Raw genomic sequence first — 16448 nt, forward strand, 5'->3', positions numbered from 1 at the left:
GCAGTGGTTTTAGTGGTAGAATGAGAATATCAATATTAATTAGATTTTAGTGCCCTTTYTCTCAAAACTAATTCAGTAGAATAATTAGCTGCATTTCTATTTCAGCTTTCTGACTTTATTTCTTCTTTTCTTTTTCTGCTTTTCCTGTACATGCTGGAAAAAATTTCTCTTGCTGTCTTACTCTGTCATCTCCAAGGAAAAACCCTCCCAAACGGTAAAAGTTTAAACATGTAGATGTCTTGATAATAATTTTACTTTTTCACTGATGGAACAAGAAAAAATATTTCTGTTGGGTTAGCATAATTGTAAAGGTGTGTTTGGTTCAGAAAACTGCATCTGTGCTTAGGTGGGCATCAGCTGCTGCCTTTCTGCTTCCCAATTCAGAAGCTGCCTTTAAATACTGTGAAAAAAAGCACAACATGAGTTGTGCCTGTGCCTTTGCAGCTGCCCTGAGTGAGGTGTGGTCTCTCTAGCCTTGCACTCACTGCTGTCTCTGTCCCTGGYRCAGCCCCCCGCGGAAGCACATYGTGGATACCTACACGGAGTTCTACCACACCCCCACCCACATGGACGCCAGCAAGAAGCGGCTGATTGAGGACACGGAGGACTGGCACCCCCGGACGGGCACCACCCAGTCMCGCTCCTTCCGCATCCTCGCCCAGATCACTGGCACTGATCACAGTGAGTRCTTGGGTGCAGATGGAATTATAGCCAATGCCCCTGTGRAACTCCTGCCATTACTGARGAGTTCAGCRTCTACACATTGCTGGACATTGTTCCTGATTGAGCTGAATTAATACATCCTAGATAAATCTTAAAATCTCCATAGTACTCACAAAGATATTGACAAATATGTATTCGTTGTTTGTTTTTGCCTCTGTATCACCAATATGGTGATGCTCCTCATCAAAYTTAATGCTTCAGAAAAATTAGGCGTTTTCTTTGTCAGTCTTACAAAATATGTGATCTGCAATGATGCAGGCAATCAGAAACATAAATCTGTAATTCCTCAGTTTATTCCCAGTTTGTGTTTCCATTGTCTGCATAGGCTGTGATACTATTACATATATTGGGGGAGTGGAGCATAAGTGATGACCTTAGCCAGTGATGTGGCTAAGGTCATTCCCAGTCATACAATTTTATGCTRAAACTTCCATTTCATTGTATACTGTCAGCTGTAATTGACTGCCTGAGATTTGTAATTTTGTGTGAAGGCCACTAAAAGTGCCATCAGGAGCTTTGATTCTTCAGCTTTTCACAGCTAACKCTGCAAAAAAGAAGCCATTGAGGAAATTGGACCTCCCCTCGAGGGGCAGATTTGATTAAATCAGCTATTTTTAGAAGCCAGTGATAACATCTTCCAAAATAAGGGTTATTGTCTGTGTGTATTAAATATTCTGAATTTGGACCTGATTGATTTGTGGTCCTGTGTTAGTCTACTAATGATCATTGCCTATGTTCAATTCCCTTCATCAGTGCTTGTAAGGGAAGACAGAGTATGGGACCTGAACATCAAGGAACATGTTGTCCAGTAAAGATGAATTTATCATGTTGACAAATGCTGTAAGAAAATTACTGCAGCTAGATTTACCAGTCTTAAAATCAGGACTGTGAATTTACATTATCCCTTGTGCAGACCTCTAGAACCTTGGTGGGAAATGGCCTGGCTGCAAACAGACACTGGGATTATCACTTGATATAAACCCCTTGGATGTTCATCCAGAAGAAATGCCTCCTAACTTCCATTCATCTTCACCTTCTCAAATCACCTTTTTCAATGCCAGCATGGAGAGTAGGCCAAGGGGAGGGGMAGAGACCAGCAGAGCCACTTTTCAGCAGTCCTACTAGCAAAGGGGCTCTTGAAGTTTATAGGCATAACTCATTTCCATTGGGTTGTATTTAGAATCAAAGAATTCTGAAGAGCCTTGTTGTAATTTCTTGCTGTGAATGCATTGGCATGGGAGAGAATCTCAGTGTTGTGATACAATGTCTTCAGTGCCTTAGAAAATAAAAATTTTCTGTTTTCCTGCAGTGAAAGAACCAGAAAACGAAGCTGGAAAGAAGGCTAAGTAAGTTGATGTTTTACATTTTTATTACTTTAATACTTTGCATGTTTTGATTCTTAACTTGTTGTGTTTGTTGCATTTGTGTGACATCTGGGTGTTTTTAAAACGTTCATTTTTGCCTTTTATTTCAGCATGTGAAAATCAAGATATTTTTTTCCATAGACAAACCTTTTTAAAAGCTGTTGGTGCAGTCCAGTAGTAATGTTTGTGAAGGAGATTGTGCAAAGGTTTTGTGTAAAGTTGGATTGATTTGGTTGCCTGTAYGAGGTCATCTTGTTGATGTGCKTTCCTTTTCCRAGTCTAACCAGGCATTTTTGATTTGCAAGTGTGGATCTGATTGCAAGACATAGCTGGRAAGTATTGTTGTTCTGGCTGCAAGTGAGGGTCAGCTGTCTCCTTGCTTTGGTATAAGCATTGTTCAAAATGAGCACCAACCCAGTGGCTAAAGCTGATGGTTCTCCAAGTTAGTGAGACTTTCTCTACTGAGCTTGACTAACACTGGATCCAGCTTTTTGACAGAGAGGAAGGCAGTGTGGTAGGAATAATGCATGGAGTTTGCATGCTCACTTGTKAAACTGCTTGAGACAAACTTTCTTTCTTTCTTTTCTTATTTTTCTTCTGTCACTTCTTTTCACAGGGAAAAGGTTCCCATCCACGCCCTTAGCCCCAAATATACAAAATTGCGTGACTGGCACCATGAAGTCTCAGCACGTGTTCTTAATGTCCAGTGATTTTACCCAAGTTGCAAAAGCAAAATACAAACACTTCCTTCCTTTCTTCTTTTCCATCTGCTTTGCAAAAAARAAAAAAAGAAAAAAAAAACTAAAAAAGAAAACGTATTTCAGTAGCCTTTCTGCGACAGAAATTCTAGCCTTTTCTATACTTTTCTAACACTTTCCTACTGATGTGTAAAAAATGGGATGAMAATGTTTTTGTGCTAATCATTAGTTGACAAAAATACATATTTAAAACTTAACAACTTGGGTGGCTGAGTCTCCCAGTGTTGGGGAGGAGATGGCTGTTTCAGTTCTTTTTTCTGCCTGAAAGAAGTAATTTGCATTGCTGGGTTTGAGTTACTGTAGGCTGTTAAAAAGCAGAAGATTTTGAACAAAAGAATAAGAAATTGTATTACCTTGATTTTTGGGGCTGGCRGAAGAAGATGAAGAGGGGATTGTATGCACTTACTTCAAACTRTCATACCTACCAGGTTAATATCTTTGATTTCACTAGATTTTCAGCAGGTCAAATTTAGAGTGGTTGTAAATGTTTTACCAAGTACAGCAAGAAGACAGACTGCTTTTAAGCAAAGAAAAAAAAACCTAAAAAATATATTCAATGTTGTGAGTTGAAGTGAAAGCTCAATATAAGGATTCTGCTGCTTAGACTAGTAATATGTTCATGTTTTAGAAAACTTAAAAAAAAAGAATAATTGAGCAGCATGTTGCTGTGCAAGAGCTTCAACACATCTTCTAGCAGGAACAAGATAAGATGGTAGTATTTATTTATTACAGAGTGAAGCTTATAGGCTTTCTTGTGTTTATGAGAGCTTCACAGCCCTATGGTTCTCCTGTAAAATAATGTATTATAGTAGCTACACATTCATTAATTTATGCATTTTGAAGCTTGAAGAGTATTTTAATAAACGTTGCTTTTATCTTAGCTCTGTCTGTTTTTCTTTTGAGTCTCTCGGACTCCTTGAATAGACTTCTCATGCATGGAGCTGACATTTCATTGCACCTTCACAGCCTGTAGGAAGAGAAACAATTAAATCCCTGCTGCATAGTAGAAACAATCTGAATTGTTTAAAACTATCACAGTATTAGAGTTCCTGATCATGTTAAAAATGGGGTATGTGTGTGTGTGTTGTCAAAATTGACACAAGTTTTGCAGAAATCAGTAAAATGATTGACCCTTTTGGGAGGTTACAGGAGTAGGAATTCTACAAAGTGAAACCCATTTTTGGCTTTTGCCACACATGTTCAACCAGGTAATGTTTCAGATTTCAATCAAAGGTGAATTGTGAAGCACATGTAAAAGCCCAGCCTCWCCTAATTGCTCAGTGAGAATCATTGCAATTGGCTTGGGGTTTATGCAGCTGACCTACACCCTCCTCTGATGGAATTAATCCTGTGAACAGATGCTTCTGCAGAAGATTTGGTGGGGTTGTTTTTTTAAACTTGCCCAATGTGCAACTTGAAAGGAATAGAGCTACCTTTGGAACCATTTTAAGCTCATGTTTCCTTTTCAGATGGTTTATGCTGCTATACAGCACAGCAGTAGCTTATGGTATTTGTCATTTTGTCTTTAGGAAAAGACAAACAGAAAATGGAGACTTCAGGTAATAGATAAGTTATCTAACACTAACAGTCACCAGTGTGGATGCCTAACACTGCACAACTTGAARTACAACTAGATTTGCCCTGGTAATGATGGACCAAGAGAAATCACATCTTACACACCTTTTGGGTTAACTCCTATGGGGACAGAAGGGGAAAACATTCACTTAAATAATTTCACTGAAGAGTGTTTTGATGAGAAGTGCCATCCAGTTTGATTTCCATGCCCCCCCGCCATCACGTAACTTGGCAGTGAGTAGTGTCTTACTAAACCCAAGTGTGTTACTGTGTGCTCATACACCACAATATAATAATTTCATAGAGTACTGTATATTAAAGTAGGAATGTGAAGTATTTAAATTGTTTTGCTGGGTTTATATAATTTCTTTGTGAATGGAAAGAAACATGGATAGTTCAGAGAACGTCAGTGCAATGAACTGTGAAAGGTTAGAAAGGTTATCACTAAGACTTTCTGTCAAGTTTTCTGTTTAGGGCAGAATGGTTTGACCTCCCAAGTATTTTTAAATCCTGGAGGTGTCTTCAGGTAATGAGAATATTTTCATTTCCTCTCTAAATAATCCAGAGAATAGATTAAAATTAAACATAGTTATAGAGTCTTTTGAGGATATAAGAGTAGTTTGAGAAAGACTGCCAAATTATTAGCTTTCTAAAAATTCATAATAAAAAAGCACTAGTTCAAGAAATGTTTTATGAATGTGTGAAATGAATTTCATTTACTGCTTTAAAGATGTTGTCTCTTCACCCAGTTATCCCCACTGCACAACACTTACCTGGTGTTAAAGTTTGGACTTTGTTACTGTTTCCAAAACAATGAACTGCTTTTTCCATTTGTGGKTGAAAACCATGCCCTAGCTTATATCTGATTCCCAGATGCATCTAATCTTTGAAAAAGTATTTTGAGTGGGTTTTTTTAATATAAATAAATGTGTTTAATTTTTAGAGATCTCTTTGAAATATGAATATAACAATAACTAGAAACTTCTTTTTCATCAGTAATCCACAGTAAAATATCTCAATTTAATAATATTCAGCTTTCCAGTCAAGCATTGTCCAAGACAGATGTTTTCTGTGGTTTTTATTATTTTTTATTTCTAATCTATGACCCACTATGGATTTTTATTTGGATAAAATAGATCTGTCTCTTCAGCAGCTGGAAGGACAGGAAATAGAAAGCYCTCACTGAAATGTGTAGATTGCAGCTTTTAAATCCATTACTTAAAACTCAGAAAAGCCATATCTAGCCTTTATACAAAATTCATGTGTTTGGTAGTTGATCAGTTCTACTTTTGCAGCACCCTATTTCCAAGGTTTTTTTTTTTTTTTTAAGTTCAGTTTTAATCATTTCCTTTTAAGCACGCAGGTCCAGATTTGTTTTTGGCCTTAAATTTTAGAGTCAATTGATTGTCCTGAGTGTGTCTGGAAATTCCAGATTTGTAGTTTATTGATCAATAGCGACTGGAAAATATTTGTCCTGCTCTTGGTCAGTCCTAAAACGTGTCATAAATCATGTGTTTATTTTTCTCTCTCCTATGTTATAAATGTATGTAAAGCATACCTGCAGATCTACCTGATGGAGCAGGAATCCAGGATAGTTGTATTAATTTGAATAAAAACTCTGTAGCTACCCTGACTCTGGAGATGATACCTGCACCAGAATTTCCATCCACACCTTTATCACCTATGAGGTCTGCTCCCTGATCATTCTTAAATCTGTTACAATAGTTTTCAGCACTTAAGGCTCCCTACTTTAATGAGATATTTAATTTTGTATACTAATATAAAAAAAAAAAAAAAGGCAGCAATACCTGCCCCTGTGGCTAATTTGGTTTGCTCAAAACTTAATTGCTTTCTACCTTGTAGCTTACTGGTTTTTGTGTATTACACTGATATTTCTGACCTGCTTTTCTTGTAGTAGAGTACTTTAAGACAACATTTTCTAGATTTTTTTTTCCAATGACAACTGAATCAAAGAAAGGATAGGAAAAATACTGAGAAATATATAGTCTAATGTTCACAAAACCAACACCTCCAAAAAGCTGTAGCAAGAAGTGTATAAAGCTTTGTGGTGAATCTCACTAGCACATGTCACTTTGCATATTTTCTAAAGTTGTTTTCCATCACATAACATAATCCCAGATATATGTTTTCTGTCTTTGTAAATGTCAAATACTACTTGGCTTTCTGAGTTTAAAAGCAGSAGGAAACTCTCAACCTTCACTGAAAGTGTGATGCTTCCTGAGTGTATTTTGCATAATTTTATCCTCTTAGTTGTATTTTGCTGTAAATTCTGTGGTCTTTTTGGAGTTTTTTTTGTGTTTGGATTTTTTTTTCTTTTCAATTTACTAACACTTTCCTGCACACTGTTYCCTGTTCTGCATACTATTTTAAGTGGATTAAAAATTTCTTTCTCTGTGTGTCTTCACTTGGTTTTATTACTGTGAATGGAGCGAAAACAATGCTAGACCAGAACCTGCAGCTGCTCTTTTGCCGATAGCAGATTCCTGCCCTGGCAGTGTCCCCTCTCCCAGACTTTCTGAACATATTGCTGCACCAGCTCCTGGGAGGTAAATCATTCACAGGGGGTTTTGATTCAGTTAACAGTCCATCCTGTTCTAGCCTGCATTTGTCTGGTTTGGAGGAGAGAGGGTTGTTTGTCATTCACTTAAAATAAACTTCATTAAGCGGCTATGACTAGGGATTTTCCTGGAAATGGTAGGAGGGGGAAGGAGAAAAATTAAATAAAAATGAGGCAATTCGTGAACAGTCTTGTGGATACTAGTTAAAATAAGAAAAAATATTTAGTGTGTGTACAGTGTCAGTGGGTGTCCACCCTATCCTATGGATGCAGTAGCTTTTCAGTGGTCTCAACAACTCAAAAATGCATATGGATTTAGAAATAGAAAAGTAATTTTTTTAATTTTTTATTTAATTGATAACACAGCATTGTGCTGTGATGCCATCCAAGAAAACTAGGGAATTATATGCCAAATTTCCTGTCTCTGGCCTTGGATAGTTTTTTACTGGCACTTACCTTGGTAAATTGCTGGTGTTTTGGAGCCCATCTGCRGGTACTAGACAGCAGCAGTAATTTTGGACAGAAGACGGTGACAGTAATTTGAAGGGTTATGGTACCCTTATTGAGGGTCAGGAACATTTCCTGATGGTTTGTGTTACATTGTGCAGGAGTTTCTGAGTTCCAGGTAGCGTGTGCAGGCACTGAGTTGAAACATGAAACAAAGCTGTTCCTGTAAAAATGAGAATTAAATGAACACTGCCAGGTCCTGCCAGGCCCGAGGCAGACAYTCATGCTTGAATAAAGCATACAGGAGTGTATATATACAGGGCTTTCTGCAAATGGAAAACTAATACTAAGACTTGGAATTGACCAGTTTTAAACCTTTAAAGCAGTAGTCTCAAGTAGTCTCAAGAGAGACGAGGAGAAATCTGGCATCAAAATAAAAGTCTATTTTGTTGTCTTTTTAAGGCTTTTTTTGTTGTCTGGGAGAAGCAGGTGCTTTCGTGAGCTAATATGAGCTTAGGCAGGAAGGGGTGATGGGTGATGACAGGGGCTGAATCCTAGCTCTGCATCTGAGTCCAGCAAAAGGAAATTTAAATCTACTCTCACTCATGATCTATGGGTCTGAAATTGTTATTTGGCAAAATTCACGTAGCAAGAGAGYGGCTTTAAAATGAGAGATCAGAAAAGCAGCTATGTTCATGATGGTTCAGGATGAGAGCCACAGAATTTTTATAAATAAAATAGTAGATGCTAAGAATTTTCTGCTCAAGAAGGGCAGATATTTGAGCAGCTTCTGCAGACCTGTGGAGGGAAGGTTTAGCATTGAATGTGGAAAGGAGAACATAAATTATATATAAAGCTGTGTAGTCTGGATTCTCCTCTGAACTGAGAGGTCATCRGTGTAGGGACTATAGTCAATGTTTTTATTTTGTGACTGAACTGATGCTGCTGCTTTTGTAATGTTCTTTTGAGTGGAAAATAATAACAAATCTAATCTTCAAAACCCCCYTTTTTAAGAGAATGGCATTTACTGGAAATCTGCATGGAGTAATTCATGAGTGTTATGTCAGGCTTTTAATAAAGTGAAATTGGGCCATCCAAGGGTCAGTAAATTTGCTGTTGCTACTGAAGCCTTGCATTTGTCAAGTTGTCAAGGACTGACATAGGTCCTTATTTTCCTAATGGGCTCCATCTTTTCTTGGCTGAAGCTCTGTAAATTGTACCACCCCCTGCTTAACCACCAAGAAGGAGAAAGCTTGCTGTGAAATGTATGAGGGGTCTGGATTTGATTTCTAGATTAAAGTTGAGCTGCTTGTAAGGTAGACATCATAATGCTTTTTTTATTGTCGGTTTAGTTCTTTATTGAAAGCCTTAAGTAGTCATATGGCTGAATAACCTACTACTGTAAGTTATAGTGTATTATTACTCTGTTCTATATATTTGATGTCCTCCTGTAAGTTTAACAGTAAAATATTTAAGAGCAATTACAGCCTTTCCAGAAAGTTGCAAAAAGTCATCTTAAAAAGTAATCCTGGCAGCTTTAGACCATGTAAACCACAGAACCTGGCACTTCCTGAGAAAGTGTGTAACTAATATAAAACAGATGCCATGCCAGCAGGTCTTTAGATTCTATTTTATAGACATGCTTTTTAAAATCATACGTGCCTACTTTTATATTTTCTTTTAATGGAATTATTTCTGAAACAAAGACTTAGTATTAAATAATAGGTATTAGCCCTGATTTTTGTTGTGTGATTTCTGAACAGTGGACAACCAAAAATATTCTCTGTAGAAATTGTAATATGGGAGGAGGTCTTAGGCTGACCGAACTAAAACTGTCAGAACTTTTATGGCTGCTTCAGCATGATGACAAGCAAGAGGAAGTAAAATATGGAGAGAAATATTGCTCTCTTGTGGYGAATGCTACTTGTCCTTCTGCTTTCTGTTATTTCATAGAACTTTTGTGTGAGAGCCCTTTGGAAGTCTTAGGCAAGTGTAACCTCATCTTCCCTTCAATTGTCCAGGTTTTAAACACCAGCAGCCAAGCAGCCACAGTGATTAGGTGTCATCTCCTTACACTAGGTAGTTTCTTGTATACTGACCATGCTGTTGTTCAAGTTGTCTTTTGAGTAACTACTTTGAAATTACCCAAATGGTAATTACCAAATAGTTTGGTTTTGGGGTTAAACAAAGCACTCAAGCTTCAGCTGTAAAAGTGCCTCAAAAAATTGGTTTCAGCATGGTCTGATTCCCAGGGTGTGAGTATCTGGTTCCTAGGGAAGGAAGGAAAAAGCCCTCATCTGCTACTCACTTCTTACAAAAGGTGCAAGAATACCAGCTAGAAAGAGTTGTTCAATGCAGTTTTGTATTTTTAATCAAATGAGAAATTTCTTCTCCGTATATTGTCTCATTGTAATTACTCATGAAATTAACACCAACTAGGGAAATAACGGTGCCTGCTCCAGATGCAGTGAGCTCTTTGCTGGCGGATGAAGAACCTCCTGTCCCCAAGATGTGTGCTGTGGCCACGCAGACCACGGAGTTGCCCCTGCCTGCTGACCCAGCTGGGGGGCTGTCTTCTCCAGCCCTGCATGTGGGAACAGCCCTTGAGCTGCCTCCTGCCCTTGCCAGGTACATCTCAGACAGCTGTGTTAGAAAGGGGCAATYAGAAACTGTAATTTTACACACATTGAATCACAAAATCGTTTGGTTTGGAAAGGACCTTAAAGGTCATTTAATTCAAASACTCCTGCTGTAGGCAGGGAYGCCTCCCACTAGACCAGGTTGCTCAGGGCCSCATYCAACCTGGACATGAACATTTCCAAGGTTGGAGCACCACAGGTTCTCTGGGCAACCTTTTCTAGTGTCTCACCATCCTCAAAGTAAAGAATTCTTTCTTAATATCTAATCTGAATCTTTCCTCTTTTAGTTTAAAGCCACAAAGTTTCACCTGATTTTTTTTTTTATAATGATGCTATCATGATGGAGCAGCTGAACCTGAAAATGCTCTGGAAATTTATATAGTAATTAGAAATTCAAGTAGCTTTTAGGCTAAAGTTGTAAAAATAATTGAAAAATTAAAGCAGCCTTTTGATGGAGGAAGAAAAACAATCATGGGTAGGAGATTCAGTTGAATTTTGTTGTCAGGTGTTGGTGACATGAAGAGAATATAGTCACCCTTGCTACAAAATRCATGTTTTTATATTGTCCAATAGCCCAGAGTTTTTGGAGGAGAATACAAGCTTTAACTTGTGTGGTGATGAGACATTCAGAATTTAAGTCTTTACCAATAGGGGAGGAAAGTGCTTCCCTCAGTARTTAACAGTACAGGATATTAAACAATACCTGGTTTGTTTGTTTATGGGTAAGGAGGGCTTTAAACAGAATCCTTAAATGAAGTSCTGCTGAGCTTTAGTTAGTATTGCCAGAGGTGTAATAAATATTTGATTCAYGACTTCTTCTCTTGCTGCTTCTGGGCAGGCTTGAACCATCTCTGCCTTCTTGTGAAACAAATTCTTTCAATAAAATCTCAAGCTTTCACACTAAATCGTCTGTAAGTCATACAAAGTAAATCTTTTAAGGAATGTCTACAGCAGACTTCTAGGTGTAAGTAAGGTATTCAGACAGTGGTTTTACATTTAAGTCTGGGAAGTGATATATAGGTGTTTGTGCATCTTTGTAGTTATTTTAAAAAACAGCATTTCGACAGATAATCTCAAGAATTTAATATAAGAACCCAAGTTACAGGTTAGAAATTGTCAAAATTATTTTGGAGCCAGTCTGGTTTTTTKACTTTTTTTTTGACTCTTCACATTACTTTTCACCCATAAATTAAGTAGGGAAAATAAAAATTGGTGAGGATGATGCTGAATTTGCTARGGGTTGCTAAAAGTAGATCTGGTGTAGTTATATATCAGCAAATATTACTAAATTTCCTATAGTTACTATTTATTATGGAAGAGAGGAGGAGGTAAATGATCTTCAGGGCTAATTCTGTTCACACCATGAAGACTTAATGGATCTGCATGGGGTGTTCTGGGCTCTGGTTCAGTGTGAATGAACCAGGTGAGCGAGGCAGAGTCTCGGATGAGGAATTTGAAGTCTGGCAAATGCCAAGTGCTCACTTGATGAGGGGAAAGTTTTATTTGTGGGTGAAATCAAAATTGYTGTTCTCTGTATTAGTATTCAAGGGGCTAACACATTGTCTGATATCCCTGTGAGCTGGAAACTTCCATAACTTTCCAGTGGTTAATGGGGTCTGGTATTGTACTGTATCTCTGTCAACCTTTCCTATTTTCTCTCTTTTCTCCTACGTTGGGTCAAAGCTTCTGCGCTGCAAAAGTACTGCAGGAAAATCCTTCGGGAAATCTGCCGATCCTTGGACCTTCTCCTTTCCCGGTTCTTTCTCCTCTTATGCAGAGATCAAAAATTAAGAGCATGGCTGCTGCTGCTGTGTCTGCTGCTATTGCTGTCCGGGCCAGGTAGCCATCAACTTYAAAAAGAATGTTTTATTGGTTGGTTGAGGGAGGTCCCAGTTCACACAAGAATAATTGGTCCCTGGCAGGGTTGTGGAATCAATTCTCTCTTTCACAATAGTGGGCAAGTCATTAGAATATGTCCAAAGCTGCCATGCCCTATTTATAGCTCAGCTGCTCTGAACCTTGGTGAGTAATTCTGCCATTCTGTTCCTCATGATACCTGTTTTACAGTTCAGTTAGTAAATTAACTGTAAATAACATTTGTGTTACRTGAGTGACAAAGAAGAATCTGTAACTGTGAGGAACTTTCTGATGCTTGAAAACAATAGCTTGCTGRGTTCCATCTAAATCTTTACTCTCTTTCTTTTTATGAAGGCTTGCTTAGATCAAACATTTTGGCAAGTTTTTCAATCATCCATTCATATCAGTAAAATATTTCTGAATATGCAAAAATATCCATATTTTTTTATTTATAAATTAACAGATATCCTAATGTACTAATAAATGTTGTACATTAGAAAGCCTACGCCAACCCAGAAGAGATGAGATTGTTTTCCCTTTTTATTTTAGTTTATTATTGGTAAAAATGCATGAAAAAAAAAATTGTTCTTGCACCTCAGTGGGTTGTCTTGTGGATCCCCTGAAGTGTACAACCTCCACTTTGTGGGATTCTTGTTTAGACATAATTCCTGCGTCAATTGTCCTGGGTTCAGTTTCTCCATATAGGCTTTTCAYAAGGGATTTTGAATTTTCAGTGGTCCCAGTGATCTTGAACTTTGTGTGGTCACCTCGTTTGTTTATGGGGTCTTTTTACACACTTGCTAGACTCTTCGAACCTARTGCCTGTCGCTCGCTCCTGGATGCCCTGCTCATCACGCCTGTCGCTAAGCCTCCTCTGCAGGCAATTGCACCCTCCAGGAAGTCCACAAGTGCTCTGCAGTTGCCAAAGAGCCAGAGGTATTGTCCAGGTGTGGTGTGTGGTTGGCACCTAGGACTCACAGGAAACTGGCTGCTCCTTCAAAGCATGTTTCTGTTGTCAGCATGCTTGTGCCTGTCCTGGTCCTTGACATGAGGTCACCTGCTCCAAACCCTGCTGGTTTCCCCTGTTGCAGAAATAATATGTACCGTGGTCCTGCTGATGATGTTTGTGCCAGTCCACCATACTAAGCACAGGTTTCCTTTCCTGGCTGCCTTCGAGTGCCCTCTAACGTGCTTGGTGCTGTTTGTGCTGTGTCATGAACCTCAGAGGGAGGCACTGACACTCTACAGAGAAGGAACAAGAGATTCTGGCTTGAAACCTCTATGCGGGTGAATTATTTGCCACAGTTCAACTAAGCGGCACGTTAGGCTGTTTTTCAAAGCTCACTTTTAATGTACAAAATCAAATAACTGGCATGCAGTCCAGCAAATGACTATTTTAAAAATTAATTGCCATCTAGGCCCTTTGTTCCAGCACTGCTTCTGTTCAGTGCACAGGACTGTTTGTTCTCCTTTCCTGACCACAGTGACAGTAACGCTCRCTTCAGCAGAAAGCTGCTTGTATGACTTCAGCTGCGCAGATAGAAGTCTACCTCTGTGTTAAATTGTGCTAAAGAAGAAAATAATCTGTGGGGTTTTGTGTACCTGTTTTCTTTTTTCATAAGCGTTAGACCCTTCTAGAGATAAGGCCCAATTATAAGTAGAGCTGCGATCCACTTGATGTGGAAACTTGTGTTGAGTAACAAGTGTTAGTTCTTTCCCTCCTGCTTCATGGCTTCCAAGCTGACCTCAGTCACTAGAAAAGACTAAAGTAGCCCTAACCTCAGGGAGGGGAAATAATAACTTACAAGATACCAACAATCTTCAGTTGTATCAGAATTTCTAACTTGTAGYATATCCACTTTAAAAGGAAAAGGAGCATTAACAGTAGCAATATAATGCGACTTGAAATACTGATTCTATTTTTGCCGCTGAATGATACTAGAAAACCTTTCATGTACACATTCAAAGRGAAAACCTCCTGAGTTTTGATACCTGTCTGTGCACTACAGGTGAAGTCCAGGAAGTGCCATCAGCAAGATTTATTTAGCTGTGGTGTTTGTTTGGTGATACTTTAGTAGAGCCAGTAACGATGGTGAAAAACAATTCTCTGACTTCCCTTTCCTTTTTTTCCTCTCTCACTAATGTGCATTGTTTATGACAAGTGAAGGTAGATTGTTACATGAATGGAAACTCTCCTTCCTGAATCTGAAATTTGCTTTATGTTTTCACTGTACAGGKGGAAAATTCTCCTGGTCTTAAAGCTTTATTTTTGGAGTTGCACTTGGTGTTGACATTCCCAAAGTGGCTCTGTTCATTTGCTGTCCCTTACAAATATGTGGGGCAGTGTGTTGGGGAAGGCAGGAAATATTGGAGAGCTTGTTTCATTCTTCCATGGTCTAGTTTTTGGAGGGGTTTAATCTGTTTTGCTCTTCCAACTGACATCTGGACAGGGAGCCAGAAGGTATACTGGGAGCACAGAGACCATATAAGCCTGCCCAACACAGTGTATCTGTCTTAGATATATCAAGATCCAGGTTGAATGACTTGAAATAAACAACCGTGGATTATTAGGGGGTTTAAAAGGTAACTTTTAAACTTGTGAAAAATTACTTTTCTCTTAAGCCATTCTAATAGCCAGGTTACTGCCACAAGGCTGTGGCATAAGGTTATAAAGGAAGCATATGATTTTCAGGCTGATAGAGACATCCCAAACARGATATGACCTAAAATTCTGGACACACAATGTAGCAGTGCAGTTAGTCTGGGAATGCTCTGCATCAACTGTGTTTCAAAAAGGGTTTTTCCAGGAATACATGGTGTTACTCTGAAGACAGCATACAACATAAAAGGCTAATGATTTCTGGTTTCCATATTATCGTCTTAGTCCTGAACTGTCTGCACCGGTCAGGAAGGAGAGGTTACCAGTAGATGGAGCCACAGAAATGAAGCTTTGTGCTGTCTTTTCTTGAATAAAGTAGCACAGCCTGTACTGCATGGCTGGAGAAACATGTAGGAAAAGAAGATAAAAGAAGATAAATTTAGTGTCAGTAACTGCATATTCTCATTGAATTTCAACAAAGATCAAGGAAAACGAGTTCTGTCAGGAAAAAATACTAGATTTGGGAGAAGTGTGCCCATTGAGTGTGAAACTAGGTATTAGATGTCTTTGCATTACAAGCTGTCTAGTGRCATATTGTGATATGTAAACGACTGTAATGCTGAAAAGTTGTTTTAAGTGGCAGCTCACTTCATCCCTCAATAAAATAGTTGATAAGAAAGATCTAGAATCTTACATCCCATGACTAAAGAGATGAGTGTACGACACAATATAATAGACTACCTTGTTCAAAAGAACATTTGGCTCAACCAAGAGAGCCAAGTAAATAAACCAGTTTGGAGTTTTTTTGGCTCTTGATTTTATAACTTTCATGAAAAGTTAGTGAATCTATTTCACCAAGGTAGCTTCAGCTTCTTTGCATTATCTCTGGGGACAAACTGAGGAAGGTTGTAGCTACAACAAAAACAGGGTGTTGATTCTGCTCTGGAGGAAGGTTGCTCTATAAATATTTCCCTTTTATCCCTCTCACTTCACTGTTTCTGCTCCAAAAACCTGGAGCAGTTTTAAACTACTCTGTACTGGGTAGCTGCCAGAGTACTTGACCTTTTTCTGACTTAGTCACTGGCCTGAGGTGGTGCTGAACATCCACACATTTTCTTCCCCAGCAGACTTCTCTGTTATTGGCTTTYTTTGCTTTATAACAGCCATGCAATCTTTCACTAAGCCAAGTGTTTCATCCTGATGGTAACAGGGATAGCCTTGAGTTTATGGGGCTGGTGTGTTTTTTAACAAATGACACATATTCAGCACAGGAAATGGTGTATGTAATATTTTGCATGTTCAAGAATTGGAGCTCTGCCTCAAAATTAAATCTCAAGGTAAAAACACTGTGAAATTTTGGGAAACATGAGCAAGAATAGGTGTTGACAGCCCTTTTGGTTTTGGCATGCCTTTTGGTTTATCTTTCTGATACTATGCTACATTCAACTCCTTCAAAAAAAATGGTAGTTTGGCCTTGTGAGATGAGCACTGGTGTTAACTCAGACAATACTTATTCTGAAAGGTGCTTTAAGTTATTTCTGTGTAGAGAGCACTGCTTACAGAAGGGTTGCATACTCCCTCCCTGTAATTTGATACAGAAATACCTCCACCCAGATGACTTTCTCTGCTCTTTCTTTCTGTTATTTTGAATTTCTTCTTTCTTGCAAGATACTGGAGTGCSGTTAGGTTAACATGAAATGTAAACACTGACTGAGACCATGGGGTTATAGTAGGGGTGGGAACAAGGTCAGCACTCAGTGCTTCTTGCCCTCTGTTTCTCTATTGTTACATCTGAAAGCCCTTGCAAAAAGCCGTGTGTGTTTCCCCTGTTCGTGGACTTTTGTCATCATTCTCATACCTACCTTTTCCTAGTTTCCTCTATGTATACCTTCATCTATTGTGTATTTT

General features: G+C 38.6%; 1 protein-coding gene across 3 annotated transcripts in view; it reads left to right on the forward strand.

Annotated features, from left to right (window-relative positions):
• PDLIM5 (PDZ and LIM domain 5) overlaps positions 1–16448 on the forward strand; it is a 121433-nt gene that overhangs the window by 75460 nt on the left and 29525 nt on the right. Inside the window, exons 6-14 of one of the 3 annotated variants that reach the window (XM_057366579.1) lie at positions 509–681; positions 2033–2069; positions 4375–4404; positions 5974–6108; positions 6871–6987; positions 9885–10073; positions 10923–11009; positions 11768–11923; positions 12746–12877. In XM_057366579.1, coding sequence (XP_057222562.1) covers positions 509–681; positions 2033–2069; positions 4375–4404; positions 5974–6108; positions 6871–6987; positions 9885–10073; positions 10923–11009; positions 11768–11923; positions 12746–12877 — 1056 coding nt within the window. Of the gene's footprint in view, positions 1–508; positions 682–2032; positions 2070–2703; positions 4978–5973; positions 6109–6870; positions 6988–9884; positions 10074–10922; positions 11010–11767; positions 11924–12745; positions 12878–16448 lie in introns of those variants that run through there. The other 2 variants (XM_057366578.1, XM_057366577.1) reach the window with 2 other exon arrangements.

The sequence above is a fragment of the Malurus melanocephalus genome, unplaced genomic scaffold (assembly GCF_030028575.1).
Source record: "Malurus melanocephalus ecotype Western Australia unplaced genomic scaffold, MMel_1.1 scaffold_68, whole genome shotgun sequence".
Taxonomy (NCBI): domain Eukaryota; kingdom Metazoa; phylum Chordata; class Aves; order Passeriformes; family Maluridae; genus Malurus; species Malurus melanocephalus.